The 24,793-nt window shown below is 34.7% G+C and overlaps 1 protein-coding gene across 2 annotated transcripts in view; it reads right to left on the reverse strand.

Moving 5' to 3' along the window:
* LOC126921005 (lachesin-like) overlaps positions 1 to 20,511 on the reverse strand; it is a 256,734-nt gene extending 236,223 nt beyond the window's left edge. For both annotated transcript variants that reach the window (XM_050732126.1, XM_050732125.1), the window contains exon 1: positions 20,342 to 20,511. In XM_050732126.1, the coding sequence (XP_050588083.1) occupies positions 20,342 to 20,435 (94 nt within the window). In that variant the 5' untranslated portion in view covers positions 20,436 to 20,511. The remainder of the gene's footprint in view (positions 1 to 20,341) is intronic.
* Positions 20,512 to 24,793: the final 4,282 nt, after the last annotated feature.

Below are 24,793 nucleotides of genomic sequence, written 5' to 3' on the forward strand. Positions count from 1 at the left end.
TAATATCATTCGATAAATAGCATTTAAATAGCTCATGGGGTAGATAGCATTTCTCGTCGCACTGAATATTCTTCCTTTTGACGAAAAATTGACCAAAGCTGCCGACAAATCCACGTAAGCTGTTCGAACAGCTTCGACGATCTACGATGCGATGCATTTGCGCTTGCATCGGATCTGGTCACCTCGAGCAATTTCTCGATAGGTAGGTAAGCAACTAGCAAAGCCGTAAGAAATAATTTTTAAACCTGACTTGTAAATAAATAAACCCACGAAGATAGTGGGTTCTTTTTCTTTTTTTTTTTTTTTTTTTGTTTAACTTGAATTGCAATAATTTACATTGAAATGAAACAGTTTCTTTTCTTTTAAATAATCTTACATTCCTTCTTTCTCGTTCAATTATAAAACGAACTGGACGAGCAAGTAAATCAATATCTTTCTAGAAAGTTCATAAAAATTTATCGCTAAGTCCTACCGCCTGCCCGGACTCAGCCTCCTCGTGCAAATTCACCGACAAATTTATGCTCATCTTGTTTTATCGCGCATAGAATATCACTTTATCCTGCGTGCGTTTTTCACCTAAGATACTTTTTTTCAGTTCTACAATTTCTTACAACGCTACGTCGTTTAAAGTTTGCAAACCCGTGTCTTAAGTTCCTTTGGAAAGTCGATAAAAAATACGATCTTTGACGAGTTAGGTGGTAACTTTGTTTTATTCCAGCAGCGATCATGCGAGTTTTTAATTATTTTAATCAAGGCATCGTCGAATATCGTATTTATTACTTTTACGCGTGTATCTCATCTTATCTCATCTTACGTTAACGTTTGTCGTATCTTGTCCACAATAAAATTGTATAGTTCGAACGATAAGCTGATCTAGAACAATGAACGAGAAAATATGTGCGTTCAGATCGTTTATGTTAATTATACTGTAATCGCTCCAAAATGAATTGCGTTACAGAATATAAATGAAAATTAATTATAGGAAATAATATGGTAAACCCTATCATAAAGACGCGTGTATTCTTTTATAATAACTATGATAACGATAAATAACACAGTTAATCGATTATGCGTCTAGATCAAACAAAATTACGAGGTGAAAATAATGTATAAAAAAGAGAGTGTTATTTCGTGTAAAATAAATTCTGAACATGTTTTTGTTCGAAGATGCGAATGTTGATTTGGTACGTTCTACTTTTTCTTTCTATTTTCTACGCTTATTCTTGTTAATATCGCGTCCAGGTGACATTTCGGAAATCATCGGAAAAATCGCAGTAATAAAAAAATACTCGTTTGAAATTCATCATAACTCTTCGTAACCCTGCGTATTCACTCGAGAGAAACACATCGATGCTATATTCCGATGATTACGAGAGGAAAGCTTACGCTCGATACAGTGGTCCGATGATCTAGGAAACTGTCCGTCGTCCGTTGTCAGTTTATCCACGTTTGCGCGAGAATAAAATTTTATGTCTTTCTTCGCATCTTTCGCTAGCTGTTTTTCCTCTCTCTTCGCCGTCCTCTTTCTTTTTCGATCAAGCCACATAGAGTTATGTATACCCTACGACGTGCATATAAACCCGCCAAGTTGTGGCTTCAATACCAGCGGCACATATTTTATACCAGCCGCACAAGGATCCGCGTTTCATCTATGAATTATTCTCCCGTTCACCGAGCACATGCTCAAATCACTCGACGTGCCTCTGCTTACCATCACCGATGAATTACACGTTGTTTGTTCTATTTTCTCTTTACCGTACGTGTCATTATCGGAAATATTCATCTTTGGAAAATAGTATAGATAACCGCGCTTCCTCGCGTTATTTTCACGTAATCAAACTTTATTACATTGGACATTCCTGTTCCAACGATCGTGTCTTCTGAAAACTGATTAGAATTATTAATTAGTTTGCACGTTTTTACAAACGACATACGAATTTGATATAAATCGTATGTCTACGTACGTACAAATGTAAAGGATAATTTGACAGACACGGACATTCGAGCTACGCCCAAACATTTCCGGAATGTTTTTTTTTTTTTAAGAAATATAACGAATTGATATTATCCGATTGAATTATACGATCGATATTATCCGATATTATCGATTCCAAAAAAAACTTTCAAATTTTCATCTTTCTGATATTGAACGCTCGCTCATTATCTGCTATTTTGTATCGAAAATCCTCCTTTTCGGTGACAAAGCGACAAAATATACTTATCGCTAAATGTACTCTTTCCTGTCATCTTTGTATATCGATTCGCATTTATAAATATTCGTAGGGCGTTTATACTTTTAACAAATAAGCTCCAAACGAAGCAAGTGGCGCGGACGGCGGTTCGCGTTAACGATAACGATATTCAGCTTACAAATACGACGAAAATTCTAACGAGCAGCCACGAACAAATAAAGTATCGACATGGATCGGAACCAGTGCCGCTTCCGATCGTGATATAATTAACTCGATCAGGTGGAACAAAAAAGAAACGACGCGATAAACAGAAACGGCCCGAAGCGCCGATACGAATGATTAATTCGGTTTTCTCGTCTACTTTGCATTACTCTGTCAGAAGCCGAATCACTGGCTACGAAGAATCAACAATAATGAATCCCGAGGCTGTTTCCAAACGTCATTAATTATAACGCATCGCGCGATATACGCAGGTTTTAATTCACCGTTGTATCTCGTTCGGATTTCGTATCGTTTTAATTCTTCCAAATGAAAATGAAGTTGGATCGTTCCAAGTGGACGTGGAATCGTTCGAACGAGCCGAGTTAAATATTTCAAATATTCTCCATCGTCGACAAAAAGAGAAAAAAGCATAAACGTGGAAACAATGCGGAAAAAGAAAAACGTAAAGAATTTCATTCCAGAAATATTTTTACTCAAAAATGCGTATCTACCGATTCGACGTTTGGCAAAAGCTAAATGTTTCGAATAAAAGCAAACCTGTTGCCGGAATTTCACTGATACTTTGACCACTGTGTTCAAACTTGTTCCTTTTAATTTATATTTCGTCGTTTATTCGCCGCTGCTATTTCCCTGCTATTTAAATATTCGTTTATTCCTGGAATTCTCTAGATTCGCAAATCGCTGATTCGCTTCGCTTCGCTTCGATAGTGACACTACTCAAAAAAATGTGAAATTTGTTTCTATCGAACAGAGAAGGTCTGCGCATTACGTTTTTACTTTTATTAATCGCGTAAAACGCTATATTTATTATACAATGCCGTGACAACGCTACAAGCAGCGGTAGGTTGTACTTCCTTCGTTGTACTGCCTTGTGATATCGTTGAAACGACTCGCCAAGATTTCTTTGTAAATTTCAAAACGTCTTCCCTCTAAAGTTTACCCTCTTCGAGTGCTGTCGCTATCGCATCGAACCAGCGATATAGTTCCTTAATTAGTTGTATGATATTCCGGGTTCTGTCTTAAGCAGTATGTACTCCTTAGTTAAACGAGACTTTAATTAAATCACGACGAATTAATTATTAGCTTTTCATCTATACTTATCGGTAATTTTCAAATCGGTACTGCGTGTGGTACAAAAGTCGTATCATTAAATTAATATTTAATAATTAATAATTATTTAATAAGTAATAATTTAAAAATTAATATTTAATAATTAATATTTAATAATTAATAATATTTAATAATAATAATATTTAATAATTAAATTAATAATCGTAATCGATTGCTACAAAATTCATGATACCAATTGGACATTAAGTCGTAATAATCATAAAATATATTGGATAAAAATGATCTTTTTATACGACGTAATCGTATGCGAAGTGAGATTGAAAAAAGAGTACGATAGCATAGATCGATGAAGAGAATACAAAGAATGGGATTCAATGACAGGGATGTATTATAAAATTTAATCGCGAGACAGAGAAAAGAAATTGGAAAGTATTTTATCGCGTTAGGCATTAAACAAAGAAAGATTCGTTTTACTAGATAAAAATGAACAGTATTCTTTTAATTTAGAAGAAATGTTGGTTACAAGGAAACAATATTCTTTCGGTCGGGTAGTGAATTAAACGATCGCGAAAACGTCGCAACGTAAGAACATAAAGCGGCTGTCGTGTGGTAGACAGTAGGCAGATGCGCGGTGTTATTTTCTACCTATTAAAATCGTCTGAAATTTCAGAAGTAACATCGCATCGTTCTTGCCTTCTGCAACAAGTTATATCTGGACGCCAACTGCCATACTGACTACGATCTGAACTATACGCATAATACGTGATTAATATTTGCCGAATTAAATGCATCGTCATAATCTAAAATTGCATTTATCGTGTTAAAAATAACTGTTTTCAGAATTTATTTTCTCATGCGTTTAACGTGTTAATCTACAACGGATATTTATCGAGATATCGATTTAACGAATAGAATTTAGCGAAACAAATGTTTTTACCGCGTGATTCTTTCCGTTTCTTTTTGCGATATTCATTTTCTCGAGAAACCATTTTATCGAGATAGTTTTCGTCGTATAATATCGAAACGAATCGATCGAAAGAATGTTACTTTTGCGAGAAACATAAGACGAGTAAATATTAGGCGCCTGCTTGAGCAAAGCAAAGTACGCGATATTTCTTTCGCTTTTGTCCAGATTTTAAGGGAAAAGATAAACGAAGCGACCAGGTCTCTGTTACACAAAGTCACTGAGCACCGATCTTCAGGTTACTCATCTTCCAGTAAAAGTTATACGGAGAAGGAGTAAAAAAACGCTGTACACGATGAAAAACGCGGAAAAGAAGCAACGTCGATGTAGCAACTGGTAAAAAGTAGATTAATATTTAATACGCGAATGACTTTCGCTAAAGCTAATCGATAAATGAGTTTCGCTAAAAGTAATTTCGTACGATAAAGACGATCGATATATAATTTTCAAATTTCATGCTTTCTCGCGTATCGTTGCGACGCGTACCGCTTAAATACGAACAAATTTATAAAAGTATCGATTAACATTGTTACTAAGATCGGTATTTACTATGAAAAATGCAACGCACGATGCAAGCTGTTCGGGTCTTACGGAGATTCGGTGAGACAGAGCGAAAGCTTACAAATACTGAAAAGCAAGCTATTATGAGGTCGTAGGTGTATCATGCGATGTTCTATATTTAGAAAGAAAAATTGTTGGTATCGAGTTATACAACAAATCAGCAACGCGAAATAAGAAACCTGGAAACGGCATTTGTTCGCTAAGATAACCGATAAAGCGATGAAATTCCGTTTCTGACAAATGTGCCTTAATTCTCTCTCGACCGATAATACGAAGCGAAGCTTCTTAATAGAAATTATACATAGGATATTTTATAGGAGGTAGCTTTAATAAGTCGTAACACTGTTCGTGTCGTTAACTTTCCCTTTTTATTATCGTATTTAGTTCAAATGAAATTTAGAATCAAACCTATTAACCGTATTACGTATGCGCTGAATATGCAGCGAATATGCAGCGAATATGCACTGAAAATCACATCACATGGGAAACAATTAATCATTATGATTAATTGTACGTTGTAAATATCATAAAATACACTTTGAGGGTAAATGGGAAATAATGGAATTTCTGTAGAAAACTGCCGAAAATCCCGAGTCATCGTCATCTAATATGACTTCGCAATATGTTTGACTTTCATGTTAATTTACAATCTGAATGAATTATACCGGGCACAAATTGATAGGAGAGACCAGGTTTGACAGCGAATCGCGTTACAGAATTCGATCGCGTGCACAGCGGTCCCTTAGCCTAGGATCGATATCACTGCTGGTTACTGCGAACTTGCGGATATTCAAATCTTACTGGGCCATAGCTCGTATTATCCTCGCGAAATTACAGTCAGGCCACTGAGTACAAGTACATAATTCACGTACAAGTAAGTGTCGTATTAGTTATGATTTGCACCTCTGCGACAACGAAATACGTTTATGCCCAAGAAAACTGGCGTTGAATACATTAGACGATGATAGTCTGCCAGTAGATGTACCATAGAACATGCTAATAACTTAAGAACCTGAACGTGATACGTAACGACGAGTGAAATTATCAACACCGATTAAAAAACATTTATAATCGGCGATAGAAATTATAAGATTACTGCTAAAAGTTATAACAACGGCGAAAGATCGTTCGATCGCAAGATATCCTTTCTTTTTCCTTCCGATGACTGTGTATTTATCGCTCTATATATTTACCGTATGCATTTATTACTATGCTATTAGCGGTACAAGTCGATACCTAAGACCAAATTTTTTGGATAAGCGAAAATCGAAAAGAAAATGTCGATAGAGAAAATAAAGAAGTAGATGTTCAAAAGATATCGAATAGCGTGGAAATGAAACGAAGAAACGGACATCGAATCGAATATTCCAATGACGAATGTTTTTATCGTATAAGAGATGCATTTTCTTCTATCCAAACGTTGTTAGTATGCAAAAATTCTTCTTCGATAACAAGAGACTAGGTAAAACTTTGTCGCGATATAATTCATACAAAATGCACAAATTCAAACGAATCCGGAGGAGCACGAAACACGGCTTGATAGTCAATGTGACGAATAATTGCACATTTGGGAATTACCACTTCGAAACTTTCCAGCTAACAGAATTCTCGTAATAGCCGATGATAGGCATGGATGGGGGTAAGTTTAAGGGCACAGAGCACTTCTCTTGTACTGGAAACTATTACTGCAGTTTGCCATCGATTGGGAGCTTCGTGGAAATCGTGGGAAATCGTGCAAAGAATGTCGATGTCGTCGTGGAAAGGAAATCTTGATAAACGATTTTACAAACTGAGCAAACTTTCTTTAAATCGTTTTTCCTCGACGTCATAAACAAAACAATAGCATCGAATTTAACGTTTTTGCATCGACAGAATTCGGCCATCTTCTACGACCATTCGTTTTATTCGTATATTACGTTGTTACCACGAGCAACGCGATCTTGTTCACAGACGCCGAACCAAATAATATATGGTGCGTTGAAAAATTTGAAATAAAAGTTTTTATCGTAATTATTTAATTAAGTTTTACGAAGGTAAAATTTCTCCCAAAAGAATTAATATCTCGAGGAATATTGGCCACGTACCGCACCTTTGTTAGAAACGTGACACAAACGTGTTTTTCGAGTTATGACTAGGAGGAAATTCTTTATGATTCCTTAGGGTTATAAACTAAAAATAGAAGAAAAAAATACAACAGTTTATCCTGTTTTACGAGTATTATTCTCCTTACCGATAGATTTCGTTAACGAAACGGCTCATTGCCGTTAAATTAAAACAAAAAAAAAACGCATGTTTTTAACTTGTGTCACTTCGTCGTGTTCGTTTCATCTCAAAAGATTAGTCGAGTAGGTACGCGTTATTATCTTCGAGCATTTTAAAAATATTTTTCGGCACGTCACTCGTCTGGTCACTCACATATTCGTTAATATGTTTCGAACGAACGAATACAACTAGAAAATAAAAGACCTTACTCCGACCTTAACAAAGTCTTCCCTTAAAGATGTTAAACGGTCGATAAGGAATGAAACAGGAAGCAAACTGGCAGCAAAACGTTTATACGTAACGTACAGCGACAGGTAGCCAAATGATTTTCGCCAAGTTGTCGGTCGTTGCAGAGTCGAGTTTGTTTAGTTAGTGTTTAAGCGCTGAACTAACGAACCACGACTAGAATTCGCTTTTGAAAACGAAATAAAACAGATAGCATTGTAGCGATATCGATCGCACGCTGAACAAGAAAAAAACAAAGGTCTCTTTCGGAAAAATGCCTTAATATTTTATTGGAATAAATGATCGTGCGATGTATTAATTTTTACTTTGATCGTTCAACCGTCTTTGCAATTAAACAGAGACATTCGCAACTAACAAAGATAGCTCGATGAGAGAATTCGAGAATAGTAGAGAAGTAATATTTTACAAACAAATTATTATGAAAATGCGATTCGTTGAATTTGTTCGTATTTGCAAGAAGTTCGAAACTTCGTCCTTAGCGTGTCGCGATACGAATATGGAAAGTAATCGCAATACGAATATACATATTAATCCGATACATTTTCGTAAATACGTATAATACGTATTTTTTACGAAAATAATATAATTTGTCCGATAGAATATTCTCTCTACGTTCAATTTGCTTTTCCCTGTGATCCTGGAGGAGAGCGCCGATTTTTTATTTATGTATTTGCTCTCCTCGCGTAAGCAAGATGAATTCGCAACACATAACACTTGTACGCAGCAGATTCAATATTTTCACCAAGCGAGTACGTTCGTACAAAGATACGCGTAATTAACGTATGGTAATTTTGAGCACATGTACCATGCTGAATTGTATTTTTAATATCGATCCACCGATAATAATATTCTGTAAAATATTTATAATCGTAAATTTCGAGCGAACGAACAAATCACGGTGAAATATTACTGCCATAAACTCCTTTGTTGATAATCAGAAAAATACGAGGAAACGACAAATAACATTTAATATAATCACATCGAGATATATATATATATATATATGTATATATCTGTGTATTTACAATCTAAATACAACAGAACGATAATTTCGTGAAATAATTTCACAATTGATAATTAGGTAAATATAAATAATTTATAAGTAAACTTGTATACAGACGAAACAAATATATAATTCAAATTATCACAAATGCCTGTGTGTCTATACTATACTATACGTATCACTGAATTGTCAGTTGCAAAATTTTAAAGATATAAAATTTGCCTTGTTCGCAAAATGATATTTAGGAAACATCCGATCCTATATAGATCCCTACAAATCTGTTATCGTGCATTAAAAGTAAATGGCAATTGAAAAACTTTTGGGGAAAAGATCTCGTGAGATAAAGCGATAAATTGAACCGAAGGTTTCGGTTCTTTTTTTTAATTGACAACTATGTCTTTAAACGAAAAAGTCCTTAAAAATCCTTAAAAATTTGTCCTGTTTCCATAAAATATAAAACATAAATTTGTCACTTATAACGATACCATCGTATAAATAAACTAACGTATTGTAAAGGCGTGTGTTTCTTCTTCTATGTAAATTAGGAAAAACGGAGTGTTTCGACAAGAACCCCTATAATAACCAGCTATACGTACATGTACACATAATAAATAAAAATGCAGTTGGTTGAAATTTGAAAATGCAAAATTTTAAGCAAAGTATTTAATGTATAGCGCCTTCTATGACATTTGATAGGTGAAAGAATCGTCTATCGAGCTCTTACTTTTTCAAATATATTCGCAAAGATATGAATTTCCATAAAAATCCGTAGTCCACTTATGAACGAAAACGATAAATTACGAAAGAAGTGGCCTTAAGAAGCGACGGAACTTTTCGCGTAAACCGATGAAATTATTTAGCGAAAAAGGGTCCATAAATCAATAAAAAATTTCTCAGTTCAAAGAACTCCAACGTATCGGTATTCGAACAAAGAGAAACTTCGAACTGAAGCATACGCGCAAGTTTTGCGAGACACCCGGCCCATATACAGATGGTACTCAATTTCAAAAGAGGTTAATGTCACGACATTCTCTGTTGTAATGAAAGTTAAGAAACGTCGACGCAGCGGCGTCACGTCCTTGCACTGTTCCTCGCCATGAAATCTAAGGAAACAGACACCGGGGAAGAAAATCGAGGGAAGGAGAGAGAGATAGAGGGAGAGAGAGAGAGAGACAGAGAGAGACAGAGCTAGAGATAAAGATAGAGATAGAGAGTAGCATCGAGGGTTAAAGACAAGCGAGTTGAAACGAAAGAGGAAAGAGAACGAAAGCAAGAAGAAAAAAATGGATACGAAATGGCAAAGAGAAGGAGAAAGAGAGGGAGAGAGAGAGAGAGAGAGAGAGAGGGAGCGTTTCCTCGTCACCCCTAGAATTCAATCACACCGTGTTTACAGCTCAGTACACTTAATCCTCTTTATTGGATTCAAAGCGTTTGCCGGTACACCGTATCTCAGAATTTGATCAATTTTATGGGCAAAGGATCTCGATGATACTTGCGGACCGACCATCTGTCTATTGACCTTCAATGAAATTATACCGTCATCGAGATAGCGTTATTAACTGCAACCCTTGCTCCTTGACCTATCCCATTCACTACTTTAATTCGGCAAAGAGAGCACTTCTAAATAGGTAAGGGGTTGTCACCGCCGATTTTTATACGTATAGAACGTACAGTTCATTTCGACTGATAAAACTGACGCTAATAAGTGAATAAAGATTAGACCGCGAATATTTATTCGAATTCGTATCTTTGTGAACTGAATTTAAGGAAATGGAATCTAAACAGAGATTCGTCTCGCCTGTTAAACGTTATTACGAGTTAAATACACTTTATGTACTTTTGTGTAAAAAAAAAAAACGCATAGGAATCCACAGTCGAGTGGTAATTTCTTCAAATTTCCATTGTTCTCTATTTAGTTAACTTTAAAATATCTAATATTATCATTTGATAGCGTAATCTGTACTTGTTGATACATCAAAATTATAACATTTATCGCGTGATGTTTCCCAATACTTTTATTATTTATTTGTATTAATAAGCTGCGGAACATTGGCATAAGAAAATAGATAGACCGCGTTTTATCATTTTTATAGCATGAATATTTTATCGTTATTCGTGGCTATTACTTCTTTCTATATTTGGTGTATTTGTTATTACGCTAAAGTATTTTAAAAGTTATCGCGCTTACATATATATATATTTTTATTGTATTTGAAAAAGCCATGCATACGACGCAGTACTCGTTGCACGTGTAGATAATTTTCGCGAGGATCGCTTCTTTAAAAACGTGTTTTATTTGGAGACTTCGTATACGGTTCAACTGCTGACATTTTATAAAAAAATGTCAATACCGTGAAATAAAATGACCGAAATTTGTACTTACATCGTAGCTGAACTATCTATTTGTTATTGAAACAAGGCTGAATTTCGTACTAATAGCACGTAAAAGCCCTTCTTACGTGTATATCAGGAATCTGTTACATACCTGTAAGCAGAAAGATATTGCACATTGAAATAATCTGTGAACAAATATATAGCCTGTGAATATATATATAGTTTAAAGCCGAAAATAATACCGAAATAGTTAGGAGAATATTGTAAAAATATTTTTAAATGACCAACGCAATCAAAAATGAGGAATAAAGAGTTTGAAATATTCGACAATGGAATTAATTACACGAGATTACTTCATAATTGAAGCTGTTGAAACACAAAGGCCCCGCGAAAGTTGTAAACGAAATTACGTGGAACTAGCTGGCATTTATACAAATGACGTGTATCATCACTTTTGTACGTTGGATGTTCCTTTGAAGTCCAAGCGGCGTTTCGCGGTAGGCTTCATACGATAATCCTATTATGCGTACTAATTATGCAGAGTACCCAAATTACGAGTATAAATAGAGCTTTGAAAAAAATCACGAATGTTAAAGAAAATTCGAAACGAAAAGCACTTTTAAGTCGTATCAAATGTACATAAGCATTTCACGAATGTCGTCTTTCTTAGTAAAAATAACAATTCGTTCAATTTTTTTCATAAGCAGGTAATTAGTCGTTTAAATCGGTATTGACTTAAATCCTATAAGCTTAATTATGTTGCCAAAAGTCTTTTTATTACTTTTCAAGCCTCTACCAAGCACGTAATCAAGATTAAGCCACAATAAAGCAAAGTTAAACGAAGTTAATCCGAGATAGCGTTAATTGTTTACACGCTAAATTCTGAAGGTATTAAGCATCTTACGGTAGAATACTTGGTAAAATATCGTAGTTCTAAATATCGTATTCTACTTCTAATTACAATCTTTACTTTATTATTTTTAACTAAATTTTCGTTTCACTCGCTGAGAAGAACTTTGACGAATTTAGATATGTACTTTCTACGCGTAATGTTTTCCGTTTTCTGTACATCGTGATACACTGCGTTTCATAATATCGTAATAAGCCGCATTCATAGAATTATTTGCATAATACGCATCATATGCATAAATATTAATATTAGATAATACTTCCCACCGCTCTAGTACACGTATTATGCTATATTACCTCGTATATTACACAAGTATAAACGAATATTGAATATTTATAATGCAATCCAAATTTTCGAGTGAAAATCCTGCGTAGAATATTTATATACTTGGCAAATTGAACCGGCTCTCGTCGTCAATATTTCATAGGATTTCCTATTTTAACCTAATTGATCTACAATTTCGCGCTGTATTTTCCTATAATTGATAGTTTAAATCAATTTTGTCGGTAAAGAGAATTTATTAAGGCGACGTTTATCATCTAGCGACACTCTTCCATTTCCCATTTTCCCAATTCGTTGCGTTTTATTTGCTTTAACTTGTCAGAACGATACCCAAATGAGTAATAAATTTGAACGTAACGGGCAAGATGTTCCCGGGCTGAAATTTTGTTACGTGCCCCAGTCACGGAAGTTACGAAACGTTATTGCAAAATGATCTAGTTTTTATGCCGACCTATCTCGTCGTAGAAAGAACAATGGAAAAGCTAAGAACACAGCAATTCGTTTCTTAAATTAACAAAACGAAGCAAGCCGAATTGTTAATAAATTCGATTCACGTTGAATACATTAGGCTATTACTGATTTCTATAAACGCATGTGTGTATATCCTGAATCATATTTCAGTAATTGCAGCCACGAATTCCGATAAATATGTCGAAAAAATCAGTCGTTTCGTGTATCTTTTTTAATTTGTTATCAATTTTTCCTGCGTCGTTTTGAGTATCGTTCATGTATACATCTTCGTTAATTTCATGTTTCTGACATTGTTAAACAATCATCTCTTTTGTAAAAAAAAAAAAAAAAAAACCGTAAAGCCTGAACTTGTGCTATTTTGCAAATCGTTCGATATTTTTAATCAAGAACGATATTTTATCAAACCGTTTATTAAGCTGAAATGTTTATTACGGTTAATCGTTGAATCAATTTTCATTCTCGTAGTTATCGTACATAGGTTTTTCAAAGCGATCAACGTATCTCTACGTTAAATTTTCAAAGCGTAGATAATCAACGAATCAACGAATTACGATGCTTTTTTTAGGTCGTGACATTTTGCAGTGTTTAGTAATATTTTGGACCGAATACATACCGGGATTGACCTTTCCCTTCGATTAAAATTGGTATACGATTAATTGTTTCAAAACGACGATTACTGCAACAACACGTTTCATACAACTGTGACCATCGTGTTTTCTATATCATTGTCGTTAAAAAATACGTAAGAAATGAAACTGACGATCCTCGTTTTACAGTCATTTTAAATGTTATTACACCGATACGAATAAGTTGGGAACAGTTGAACCATCAACCGATATAACGCGAAAAAGTGGACTTGAAATTCATGGCTTCCGTTTTGTCTAATAATTTTTATAGAATTTTTTCATTAACGTTACTAATTATCTTACATCTTATTCGATCGAGCTTTAAATTATCGTATCTGGCAAACGAATCGTATCGAAAAATATTATACGAATACGAACATATCCGATTTGCATGAACGTAGCGATTGAAAGTGACTGAACGAATGATAGTTACGAGAATAAAATGATTGAAAAGCATAGAAACAACGGTCAAAGAATATGAAAAGTGAGTCTCGTTGAGCAAATGTGCGTTAAATAAATCTATAATAGTCTGTAATTTTATTCCGTTGTAACGAAATATTTTTCTTTGCTTGCAAATATTCTTGCGTTGCAAGGCTAATCAGTGCTGTTTCTATTTGTTCGAGATTATTTCACGCTGTATCGATGAAACAAATATTCGACGAAAGCAGAATACTTCGTTGCTTGAAAACGTACAATCGTATAAAATTGTTCAACGAGTTAAAAAGTGAACGACAAATACTTAAAAAAACTGCTTTCACAACTATCGTGTTCGTTAGTTCCTTAGAGTTCGACTTAACGATTTAACAAATTATTCCAGCGGTAAGATCAAAAATAGGAACTCTCGTGATAAAAAATATTTAATGGTATGTCCCTAAATATGTCTTTAAACGGTCTTCCGAAATAGCGTATTTTCGGATGTTTTGAAAGTCTCGACCTCTCGATTTCTAATAGCAGATTCTGCTTCTTATTAGAGATTCGTATTCTATGTAAATTTTAGTGTCTCGACCTAATTAGTTTCCAACCCAATTCTTCAAGAAAATATTGATTCTTAGACGTTCGTTAATAAAATTGATTATACGTATGTACAGGTCGCTAAATTTGAAGAAGTTTAATTTAACTGATAATCTCGTACCTAAAAATCTACTTTTTATCATTAAACGGTAAATTCTTCAAACTGCGATTGTCGAGTAAATAAGAGATTATAAAATTAACGATAGTATAGATATCGTATTGATATTATATCAAATCGAGTAACAGCCATCTATCGAATGACTGAAAACGATAAAGAAACTTTCAAATCGTATCGTTATATTCGTATTCTACGTATAACCGAATTATATTTAAAGCACAAACTCCTTTCTGTCGCTTCGATGAAATCGGTAAATAAAAAAGACTAATTTACATCGATTGAAATTTATATTTTCGAAAATATAGAATATAAAGTTGCGTAAGAATATTTCCAAGGAAATTCTATAACACTTTCAACGAAATTCTATTCTATACCGCGTAATCATGGACGTTTCGCCATAGGTCGAGTAATTAAACCAGCCGATAATTATAAAGAGTTTCCTCTGTGTAATAAATGTGTCCGGTCAAACACTGATCCTGAACAAACAAATTGGTTTTCCGACTTCGCTTCGACTTCATCGACATCGAGTAATTTTCAATTATACGAAACAAATCTGCACTACCGCAATCCGTTAACAGAAAATCGTAAGGATTTATTACCAGTTTCTCTCTCTCTCTTCTCCTCTTCGTCTCTACTTTTTATTTAACGAAATTACCTATTTAACAATTACTATAATACCCGTCGTCCCTATATAACGTATAACGTATATAACGCTATAACGTAGCGCAAGTTCAAACTTATACGCAACAATGTATACGAGTTACGTATATATCTTCTAATCGTCTTTTAAATTTTATCAAGCAGCGTATTATTCTATATTGTCGCTATGTCGTCGTGTTAACGGCAAATAATTTATTTATCGCAGTTTAAAGTTTTATATTTTTCAACTCGGAGTGAGAAACTGTAAAAGACGAAACCCGATCTGCAATTTCGAGAGAATCGTTGATAACCTGCTGTAGCGATTGATACGACCATAAGCGATCAATTAAAACAAAAATTCCAATAATAGACGGTGATACCTTCGTGATGTTACGTAAAGTGAAAATGACATGCCTTGCGGCTACGAATATATTTTGAAAATGTCGTTTTCCGCGCTTTTGCTCGCTTGTCGCTGTGATATTGTATCTTGCCCGTGATTATATCGATGACACCAAATCACACCTACGACGTAACTGATTTCTAAGCTTCGTGTGAAATTAAAAAACTGTGATCGTGTTTTCAAGTCCCATGCTAAAACTACCAACTTGTAACGTATATCTAAATATATCGTACATACACACACACATATATACATGATTACGATACGATAAACCTGAATCGACATGACACGTATGAGGAATTGTCTCGATAGAAATTTAATTTTTGTAAATTTTTGTATTCGTCCTGTATCTATCTTAGTTAAAAAAAAACGTGCTTGGACCATTTTTCTGCTCCGCTCCTCGCGTGAACGTGCTTTTCCGTCGATAAAAATGCCCATCGGTATTGGCGAAAAGACTTCTACCTCTTAAATAACTATGCAAACAAGAACTGGAAATTTGAACAAACGAGTGAAAACCGTCATTTCGATAGTTTTAGCGTTACTTTTCGATTCAATTTGTATCGCGATATTTGACGATGCGAGCTTAATTTGCTTCTATTTCGCGTTTCAAGGTCGATAGAATTAACACGACGGGTAAGAGGAAAGAAACACGGAAGCGAACGTTGCACCATAAATTGTCGTAAAAGAAAGAAGGAAAATGGAAAGGAAAAAATTAACGAGAGTTGCAGAGCGATCGTTCATAACCGTGCCACGCGCTTCGAATGAAACTTTCCTTCTTAATTCTAATTAATTTGGCTTTAGTACTCGCCAAGTTAAACGTCACGTTGCTGTAAACACTACGCCACAATAAATAATAAGAAAGCGAACGCGTGCAAATGAAAAACTAAAGTACCTGATGAAAGAAGCTGAGATTTTGCTAATTAAAACGTCCTAATTTTGGCAACGCGAATTGATCTTTTGTCGTGTTAATTTTCATTACTTCCTGCCGCTGAACGAGAAATATAAGAATAAAAATATTTGCAAATGAAAAGGTTCTTTTTAACGTTCAACATCGTGTTTAACGTTAGAACGACCAGAGTGATCAAAATAACTTTGATATCGAAATAAATTTCACGATTCTTCGTAGGAACTTTTCATAAAAATAACGCACTAGACAGTTGCTAAATTTAAACAAAGTATTCATCGAGGTAATAACGAGGTTTTACAAATTCCGTAGAATAATTGAATTTTCCTCGCAATGTAAACAGTTAACAAGTATCAACTTGATTTTGCAAGTGTAAAATTAATTTACCATTATTCTACGTCTGCTAACTAAATGCCCGGTAATTTATGGACGAGGATGTACCTACTATGTTCCGTCAAAATCGTAACAAGTTATGCCGCAAGTTCTCTGGCATGAATTTTCTTCTACCGAAACTTTCGAATCTTTGTTAGCTTCTTCGCGGATTTAAGCTCTTCATTTTCAAGATTGGTATCGTTAAGAGAAAATTAAAAAAAATTTGTTTAAACCAACGACAAGTAACTCGAAGCGTAAAACGAATAATACGAATATATTCGGCGTACCGTGGGAAAAAAGAAGATATTAAAGAGGATATATATATATATATATATATATAAGAGTCGGAGGAAGCAAGATTCAATTTTATGAAATCATACTGATAAATCGGACGGGTAAACACGACGTTACCTATGGAAGCTAATTGAAGTAAAAATAATACACAGAAAAAAAGAGATTATTGTTAACAAATTTTTCATAAAATTTCGTTTCGTAATAAACTCGATTATTCGCGATATTTCATAAACAATCGATCAATGTTACGTTTCCCAACTGGTTCGGTGCCTATTCAAAATCCAGCACATTGAACTCGCTAAAAAAAAATAAAATTTTATTTATAAAAATAAAGATAAAATAAAACTCTGGTAAAAGTGCGAATTTGGACAAAAAAATCCAATTTTAGTGACATATTTTCCTCTATCGACCCCGAACTAAACGATTTTTGTTCGAATAATTCTTTTTTCCTATATTTCACCTTTTTTAGTAGACTAAGAAACGATCGAGCGTGTATGTTTAAGCAAAATATTCTATCGAAAAAAAGGGGAAACGAGGAAGAAAAATGTAAAAAAGTAACAAACAAGAAACCTGTACGCAAACTATCGAATAACGATGACAAGCGAGCTTTCATCGCGATAATTTTTACAAATTTCGCGGGGTAACGGCGCCATTGCGAGAGCGCGACGCGTACAAATTGACCTGCTCAATATTTCGACATTATGCCTCCACGTGTTTTCGCGTTTTATCCGGCGAAACCAAACGGAGTAGCTACGTGACACGGCAATATTTGCGAAATCGCAACTTTACTATATACCGCGTAACGCATCTGTCAAACTTCGTACAATGGATCGGGCTACGCCACGATGGACGTCATAAAGCGAATAAAATTTCAAACGAGTGCGAATCGAACTTACGATTTATACGACTCCCGTAGCCGCGTCAACAAGAAAGTAAATCGTCGACGATGTTAAATAAAAACCAATCCTTCCTATCGCTTTATACCTCCGTTACAACCAATTTCTGCGTGTCCACGTTCTCTTTACGGTGTATACTTCTTCTCTTTCGTGTTTGTAAAATAATGAAATTGATAAAGGAAGAATTTCTCTCTCGATCGCGAAACGATTTTCCCTTTAAAATACTTTCGTTAGAAATAGAATCGTTTTCCATCGTGTATCAGATATGTATTAGGTGTAACAAATTTACTGCTTTTAAGCTTATATATTTAATACGCTTCGTTGCTTCGTATTCGGAGGTCTTGACAAATGTGGTGAGAATGAAAAAATGGTCGTAAATGGGTAGATCGACGGTCGAAACTTTTAGTTTTATTATCAGTAACAATGGCCTAAAACGGAGAACGCTTCGTTTTTAACGATACCATTCGTATAAAAGAGTTCATAGGAGAGAAAAACAGAATCTTTTTTCTATATCTAATATTTGTATTTCTGCAAAATTCTCTAAAATCATACCGTTGATCGAAACGCGAATGAAATATTCCAGTTGGAGAAAAGTAAATTCCCGTTAAATATAAATAACTGCATATTGCTATTGAAATGTCAGGTCAGTTAAATTTTCGTATCAAGATTCGTATCAATGTTATTGTGAATGGACGTTACGTAGGTAAGCAAGATTGTGCGCTTCGATTGCATGGACCAGATTAAGATTCAATTTTGTAGATAATTGAGAAATACGTGGCACCATCAAGATTGAAACGGACTCTCTCTCTCTCCCTCTCTTTATATCGAGCAAAAAATTGGAGTATAATTTTGACACTCGGAAAAAGAGACACGGAAAACGAATTTATGAAAGGATTTTTTGCCTCGCTCTTATCCCAGCTATTTGCCAAGCAATTTCTGTTCCCCTCTCGGATTTCCGGATAATGTTTATTCTGTTTCAAACGATGGCCTCGAGAAACTATAAACGATATTAATCCATTAAACGTTGATTAGACGCAATCTACGTCCGGAGAAAATGAAGTTGCCAGCAAAGAAATATAACGAAGCAAGTTTGCATAAAAATCGTAAATTTCGACAAATATCTTACAAATTAAGAATATTTAATCGAACGATATCGCACTCTTTTGTTTAAACATGCGAATATCACAGAGAAAGAAATATCACGTTTATCGTTTCCTACGGAGAAACAATTTAAAAATTCAATACGCAGTCCATCGATCCCATACTACTAAAATCCTAATTTTTTATTCGCTTTGCAAATTAAATGCTCGTTTTATCACGCATTCGAACGATGTTAGTTGTCGTAGGATTTTTTACCAAACCTGGTAACTTTATATCTTTGGATTTAACAGCTTGTCGTAACATTGAAAATGTTACGTCGTATCGAAGAAATGCAATTTAGCCAACAAGCATGTATAAGAATTAGTTTCTTCCGTGCGTTCTTTGTCTTATCAAAATAAACACTCGAAATGACACCGCAAAATCGTAAACGCAATAGGTCACAGTCATAAAATGAGAGTCTTTTACATTTTCACGTACATTGTACATAAATAACCGTTTGAAGCAAAAAAAAAAATGCGAAGCTGTTTCTACCTCAACGATTCAACATTCAACGGTCCATATACGACGAGATATACAATTTTAAGCGCAATTAATCGCTTTCGGTATTCGGAATGTTCAACGTTACGTCGCGTTTAAGCCTCCGTTCGGATCAACGTCCGAACCTTCGGCATTAAACGATGCACGAACATAATTAAGGAGAACTAAAGTTTTCGATTCACGATTCCGTCAATATGTATCGTAAGAAAAGGAATAAAAACGATATGCTTGCTTCGTAATCGGCAAAGTTTCCTAGAGAATTTCGAAACTTGTCGAAAGCGTCGCGTCGACAACCTTCCGCCGATTCGAACGACGAAACAATATGCACATTTTTCTCCTATTTTAGTCGGCGTGTACCGTTCACGATAAGATTCGCAGAGAAAAGATCTGTCGTGCGAAGCAACGACAGCGAAGTAAATTTAACCCTTTGCACCTCGAGGCTTCTTTCCGCGTGATCCACTTCGATAACTCTGAAAAGAGTAACGCTCGAGCGGTGATATAGCTTTTTGAAACGAAAAATTTTAATTCTAAAAGCAAGACGGTTATATTTTTGAAAACACGTTGACTATATTTTCTACCTTTCGGTTAGTATAATCGTTAAGTACGATAGAATAAAATCGGGCTGCTAGTGCGATAAAACTGTGGTAGATATACCAAGATGGTAGATTTCGAAACGATAGATAGGACGTTTTAACTAAGAAGGTCGGCCGAGATATTCGTTGTCACGAACGAAAGGAAGACGAGAGGACGATTGGCGCGTGAAGAATGCCGTGAAACCGGTGATAGCGCCGAAGTACTAAGGGTTAATCTTTATTGGCACTGACCGACACACTGGGAAGAGCGCAAGGACGGAGGACGCGTGCACGATGATCGGCGGTACCGTCGCGTCGCGGACAAAGGAATACGAATCGTTTTCTATACTCACCGACTATTTCCGGGCGCACGCCAACTAACAAAGTAGTCACTACTAGAAGAGGCACCTGTCGTCTACTCGTGCACATACCACGTTTTTCGCACATGATTTCACTTTAACGCGAAACACGCGCAACGAACGTAACGCTCGTCGCGTCCAGACTGAAGTTCCGAGTTCGTGGGGTTCTCTGTATATCCTAAGCGCACGAGGATCCCCCTCCCTCGGCAACGGTTCAACCCCAGTCGAGCAAGAGTGCTCTCTCCCCGACACGGGGCGACCTGTTCATCCCCACTTGGCCACCATGCTTCATCCCCTTCCGACAACGTGCTCCAAGAAACTGCTGTCAATCGGCTCGTGTCCTATGTATACTCGTCACCTTTGCGAATCACGCGTTTCTAATTATCCCATTACACGATAGACGATGTTTGCCGAATAAAAAGGAATAGCTCTCGTATTAATGTTTTTAACTCCTTAAAAGATTTTTCATCGATTCGCTAGCGTGAGTGATTCGCAATTTCTTTGTAATAATGAAACGAAAACGAAGCTGAGCGTATAATATATCATCGCTCGTAATAGTATGTACAAACACATTTTAAAAACAAGATATCGTAACCCGAATTCATAAAGATCGACGATTAAAACGATCTATGTCCGTATACTTTACGAATAGGTTAAGCGATTTAATGATTTATCGTGACAATTTCGTTCTACACCGTCGAGTTCAATTTCTATATAAAAGGATACTCTGACCCCATAGTTATGAAATAGAAGAGTGAACTAGATTTCTACCGTTCTTTTTTATAGTATGATCTATCCTCTTTTTTCTTCTCTTTTTTTCTTTTTTTTTTTTTTTCTTATAATTTCAAACATTACATATTTCGTTTCTTATTAATACATACGTATTAATTTCGACTGAAAATTTTTGGATGATTTGTTCTCGATGACAAGAATGTTTCCGGGAACAATCGATCGCTAGATGGCATTTACGTAAATATTATTTAAACTCGTATCTTCGTGAAGATAATAATTAAAGGAACAGGACTTGGATAAAATTCTATTTTACCTATTAGACGTTGTAACGAATACTATACTTTGGATGTTTTATATATTTGCGTATATTGTGTGCGTTCTATGCATTTTTGAGTTCTTAGATATCCCACAAATGGAGAAAAATCCTCCGTTATTACGCGTCAGAATTTCGTTTGTACGAACTCAAGTTTTTTGAACAGAATTTTAGTTTGTGCTTGATCTAATCAACTACTGTCGATCGAGTCCACGTATTTGAATGTGGATTCCCATTAAATGAACCAAAAATCATAGGTATCGGAGAGAAGCGGTGAACTCCTATTACGCGAATTTCGAGGTATAAATTGCTCGATCTCCGATAAGTCTGTGTAAATGGATGTTCCACTGTACGTACGAATCGAGAAGTTGAAATCGTAAACGATGTACATCCACGTTTATAAGTATTTATGCACTTATCGACGCTTACGGAAGGTACGCTACGATTAAACACTTGCGAAAAATTGGAAATCCGAATAATTAAAAAAGACAAAAAGACGATGCGATACTTTTATGTTTATGTTTTCCTTGTCTTTCGTACGATAAGTTTTACAACGTTAAAATTAAAGTATCTTTTAAACTAATCGTTTCTCAAGGAGGAGATTAAAATGTTCACCGAATGGTGTATGAAAAAATGTATAATTCCGTTTAAAAAGAAATGTAGAAAGGTGCGTTCGTTACGAAACTAAAGAAACATGTTTCTTTTATTAACTTATTTAAAGAGAATGGTCACGGAAAATTAGTACGCGAGACGTTATTGAGAAACAAATCTGTGTCGATCAGTTTAACGTAAAACACATATTCGGAATTAACATTGCCGGAGAACTATTCTAGAGATTCTCATAAAATATAACGACAATCGAAAATCGGATCTACAATTAGACCTTCTAAATTAGATCTCCTAAGAAATTTTCCATTTAAATCGATGTAGTAAATCGTTCAAGCTCGAGACTTGGTTATGCTTTAAACAATTCGAACACGAATTTAATAGATAATATACAAAGGTTACTAATGTTCGTATAGAAATATGTACAGAAATATTAAAGTTTTAAAATTTCCCTATCCGTCGCATTTAATTAACCCGTGCATATACATACTTGGGGCTTTATTTTTCTCTTTGTTCGATCAACTGCCGCCAACCCTCGTTCTACAACATTTACATATACATACTTTGAATTGTCGAAATCTATATTCGTGAAATAAATTCACAGAACGGACGACGTCTTCCGTTATTTCTCTTGCATTCTCTTGGCCTTCAAAGAATCCAATCTCAGTGCGATTTCAACGGCGCGAGCTACTTTAAACCTGCTCTCTATTTCCCTTTGTAGTAAAATTAACATTTCACACATTCAAACTGAAGGTATCTACATTGAGCACCTCTTATAGCACAGTACCTACCTCTATATTACTGTAGTACGGAAATGGCTACAACTTGAAATCAAAGTCAAATAGAACGTACACTTTTTTTACTTTTTTTTTTTATTAACCCATATAATTTCCTTGCAATTTGTCCGATAGACGCTCGGCAGATTGATACGATATTGAATGGGTAACGTTTAGATGCTATTTTATTTAAATGTGGTGTTCTTCGGTTAGTTGGTGTTATTTTAATACGGAGTGTTGGCTAAAGGCGTTGTTCTTATTTCGTATTATGTCTCAGACAGTCTTTGCGCGAAATGTTTAATACCTAAATATCTATATCGCGTAAGCTCAGTGTTCGTTGTTTTCCATCATTTTTTGCCGTTATTTTCCATTATTCGCGGTTTGCCAGATATTACGGTATTTCGTTTAAAATTTTGAGTTCATTAAGAATTACTTTGAAACGTTGGAATACCACGACATTAACATCAAGTATGGACGATTATCAACAAAATTGCTAATTGAAGCGAAATATACAAAAATAATTATGCAATACGTTGCGTAGAAACCACGTTGTATTTAATCGTATTAAAGATATTGCTTTAATTAACGCGACTCATATTCGTAAGCTAAAATTCTCCGGCTTTGTGACCATACCATATTGCGATTTATAAAATATGAAATAATAAAAATACTTCCTCTACCTATCTACGATTAATTAATTACTATGTATCTACGATTAAACGAAATTAATAAAAAGATTAATTATACAAGCGACGCATTTTAATCTTATTTGATAAAGCAGGTGTTATTGAGAAACATTGATTATTTGAAAATCTATCGAAAAATATAATATTGCGGAGCAAATTAAAAATTTCCATCTTTCAAACTTTGTTTTAACATATTATTTATTCACTCAACTTAATTTGCAATTTAATAGATATCCTATTAATTGCGCGTGACTTTCTGTCTGTTTTTTCTGTGCAAATTACTTGAAAAATGTTCGTGTAAATAATGAATAAAACACGACAGTTTACTTAAAAAAATCATTACTGTACGGAAGAATACCAAGCTTAAAAAATGAAAAATAAATGAAATGAATATTTCTTCTTATAAAATGGATAATCTATATACGATTGATATGTCTGTTATTAGAAAAACGATATTTTATTTAATCTTTTTTCCCAAAATATACGTATATCTATGGTAGAAAATTTGCGCTCTGTAAACTGAAAACTGAAAAATTTCAAACGATAAAATTTGGAAAATAAATTTCACCTTTAGTAATTTCGTCAATTCCATATTACCCAGCAAACCAAAAGAATATTTTTTCGAAAATAGCGACAGTTAGTTCGACAAAATCAATTTATACGATACTTGTGGAATGCTTGAATTTATGTTTATTTAAACATTCCCATTTCCATCGTGACGCTTAATATCGTCGAAATATCAATTTCAATAAAACTTTGAAATCACGCATAACGTGTCAAAATTTGATTCGCATATAGTAATTAAATAAAAAGTACAAGTTGCTTGACCTCGTTACTTAACATTTTATCCTTCTCCGATGGGCCCAACACTGATAAAGGGAATCCTGGCAACGAGCCCATTCACTACGTTGCTGTAACTAACCACGCGCGTTGGTAGAGATTTACTTTCAGATTATTCTCTGATACACAACGATGTATACGTATACTTAGTTGGCATCTATGCTGGAATTAATAAAATTATATCGCGTACTTTCCGATATCAATTTAATATCATAATTGAAGACTCGTAATCTTTTCACATTCTCTCTATAGCGATCTTTTTACAATTGGACACAACTTTCTGCAGATAGGGTAGTTTCTCCGAATTCGGCTCTTAAAGAATTTCTTTTCTTTTTATGCTGTAAATAAGAATAGTATGTAATAAATATGAATTTCATAATTCGATTATTTGACTATAAAACACACTCGAAGCTCCTTAATCGAAAAGTTTAGTTAGAACTGGTTAAAGTTGGTAATGAAAAAAGAAAAAATACATCTCCGTTCGGTTTGAAAC

This window comes from Bombus affinis, chromosome 10 (genome assembly GCF_024516045.1).
Source record: "Bombus affinis isolate iyBomAffi1 chromosome 10, iyBomAffi1.2, whole genome shotgun sequence".
Classification (NCBI taxonomy): domain Eukaryota; kingdom Metazoa; phylum Arthropoda; class Insecta; order Hymenoptera; family Apidae; genus Bombus; species Bombus affinis.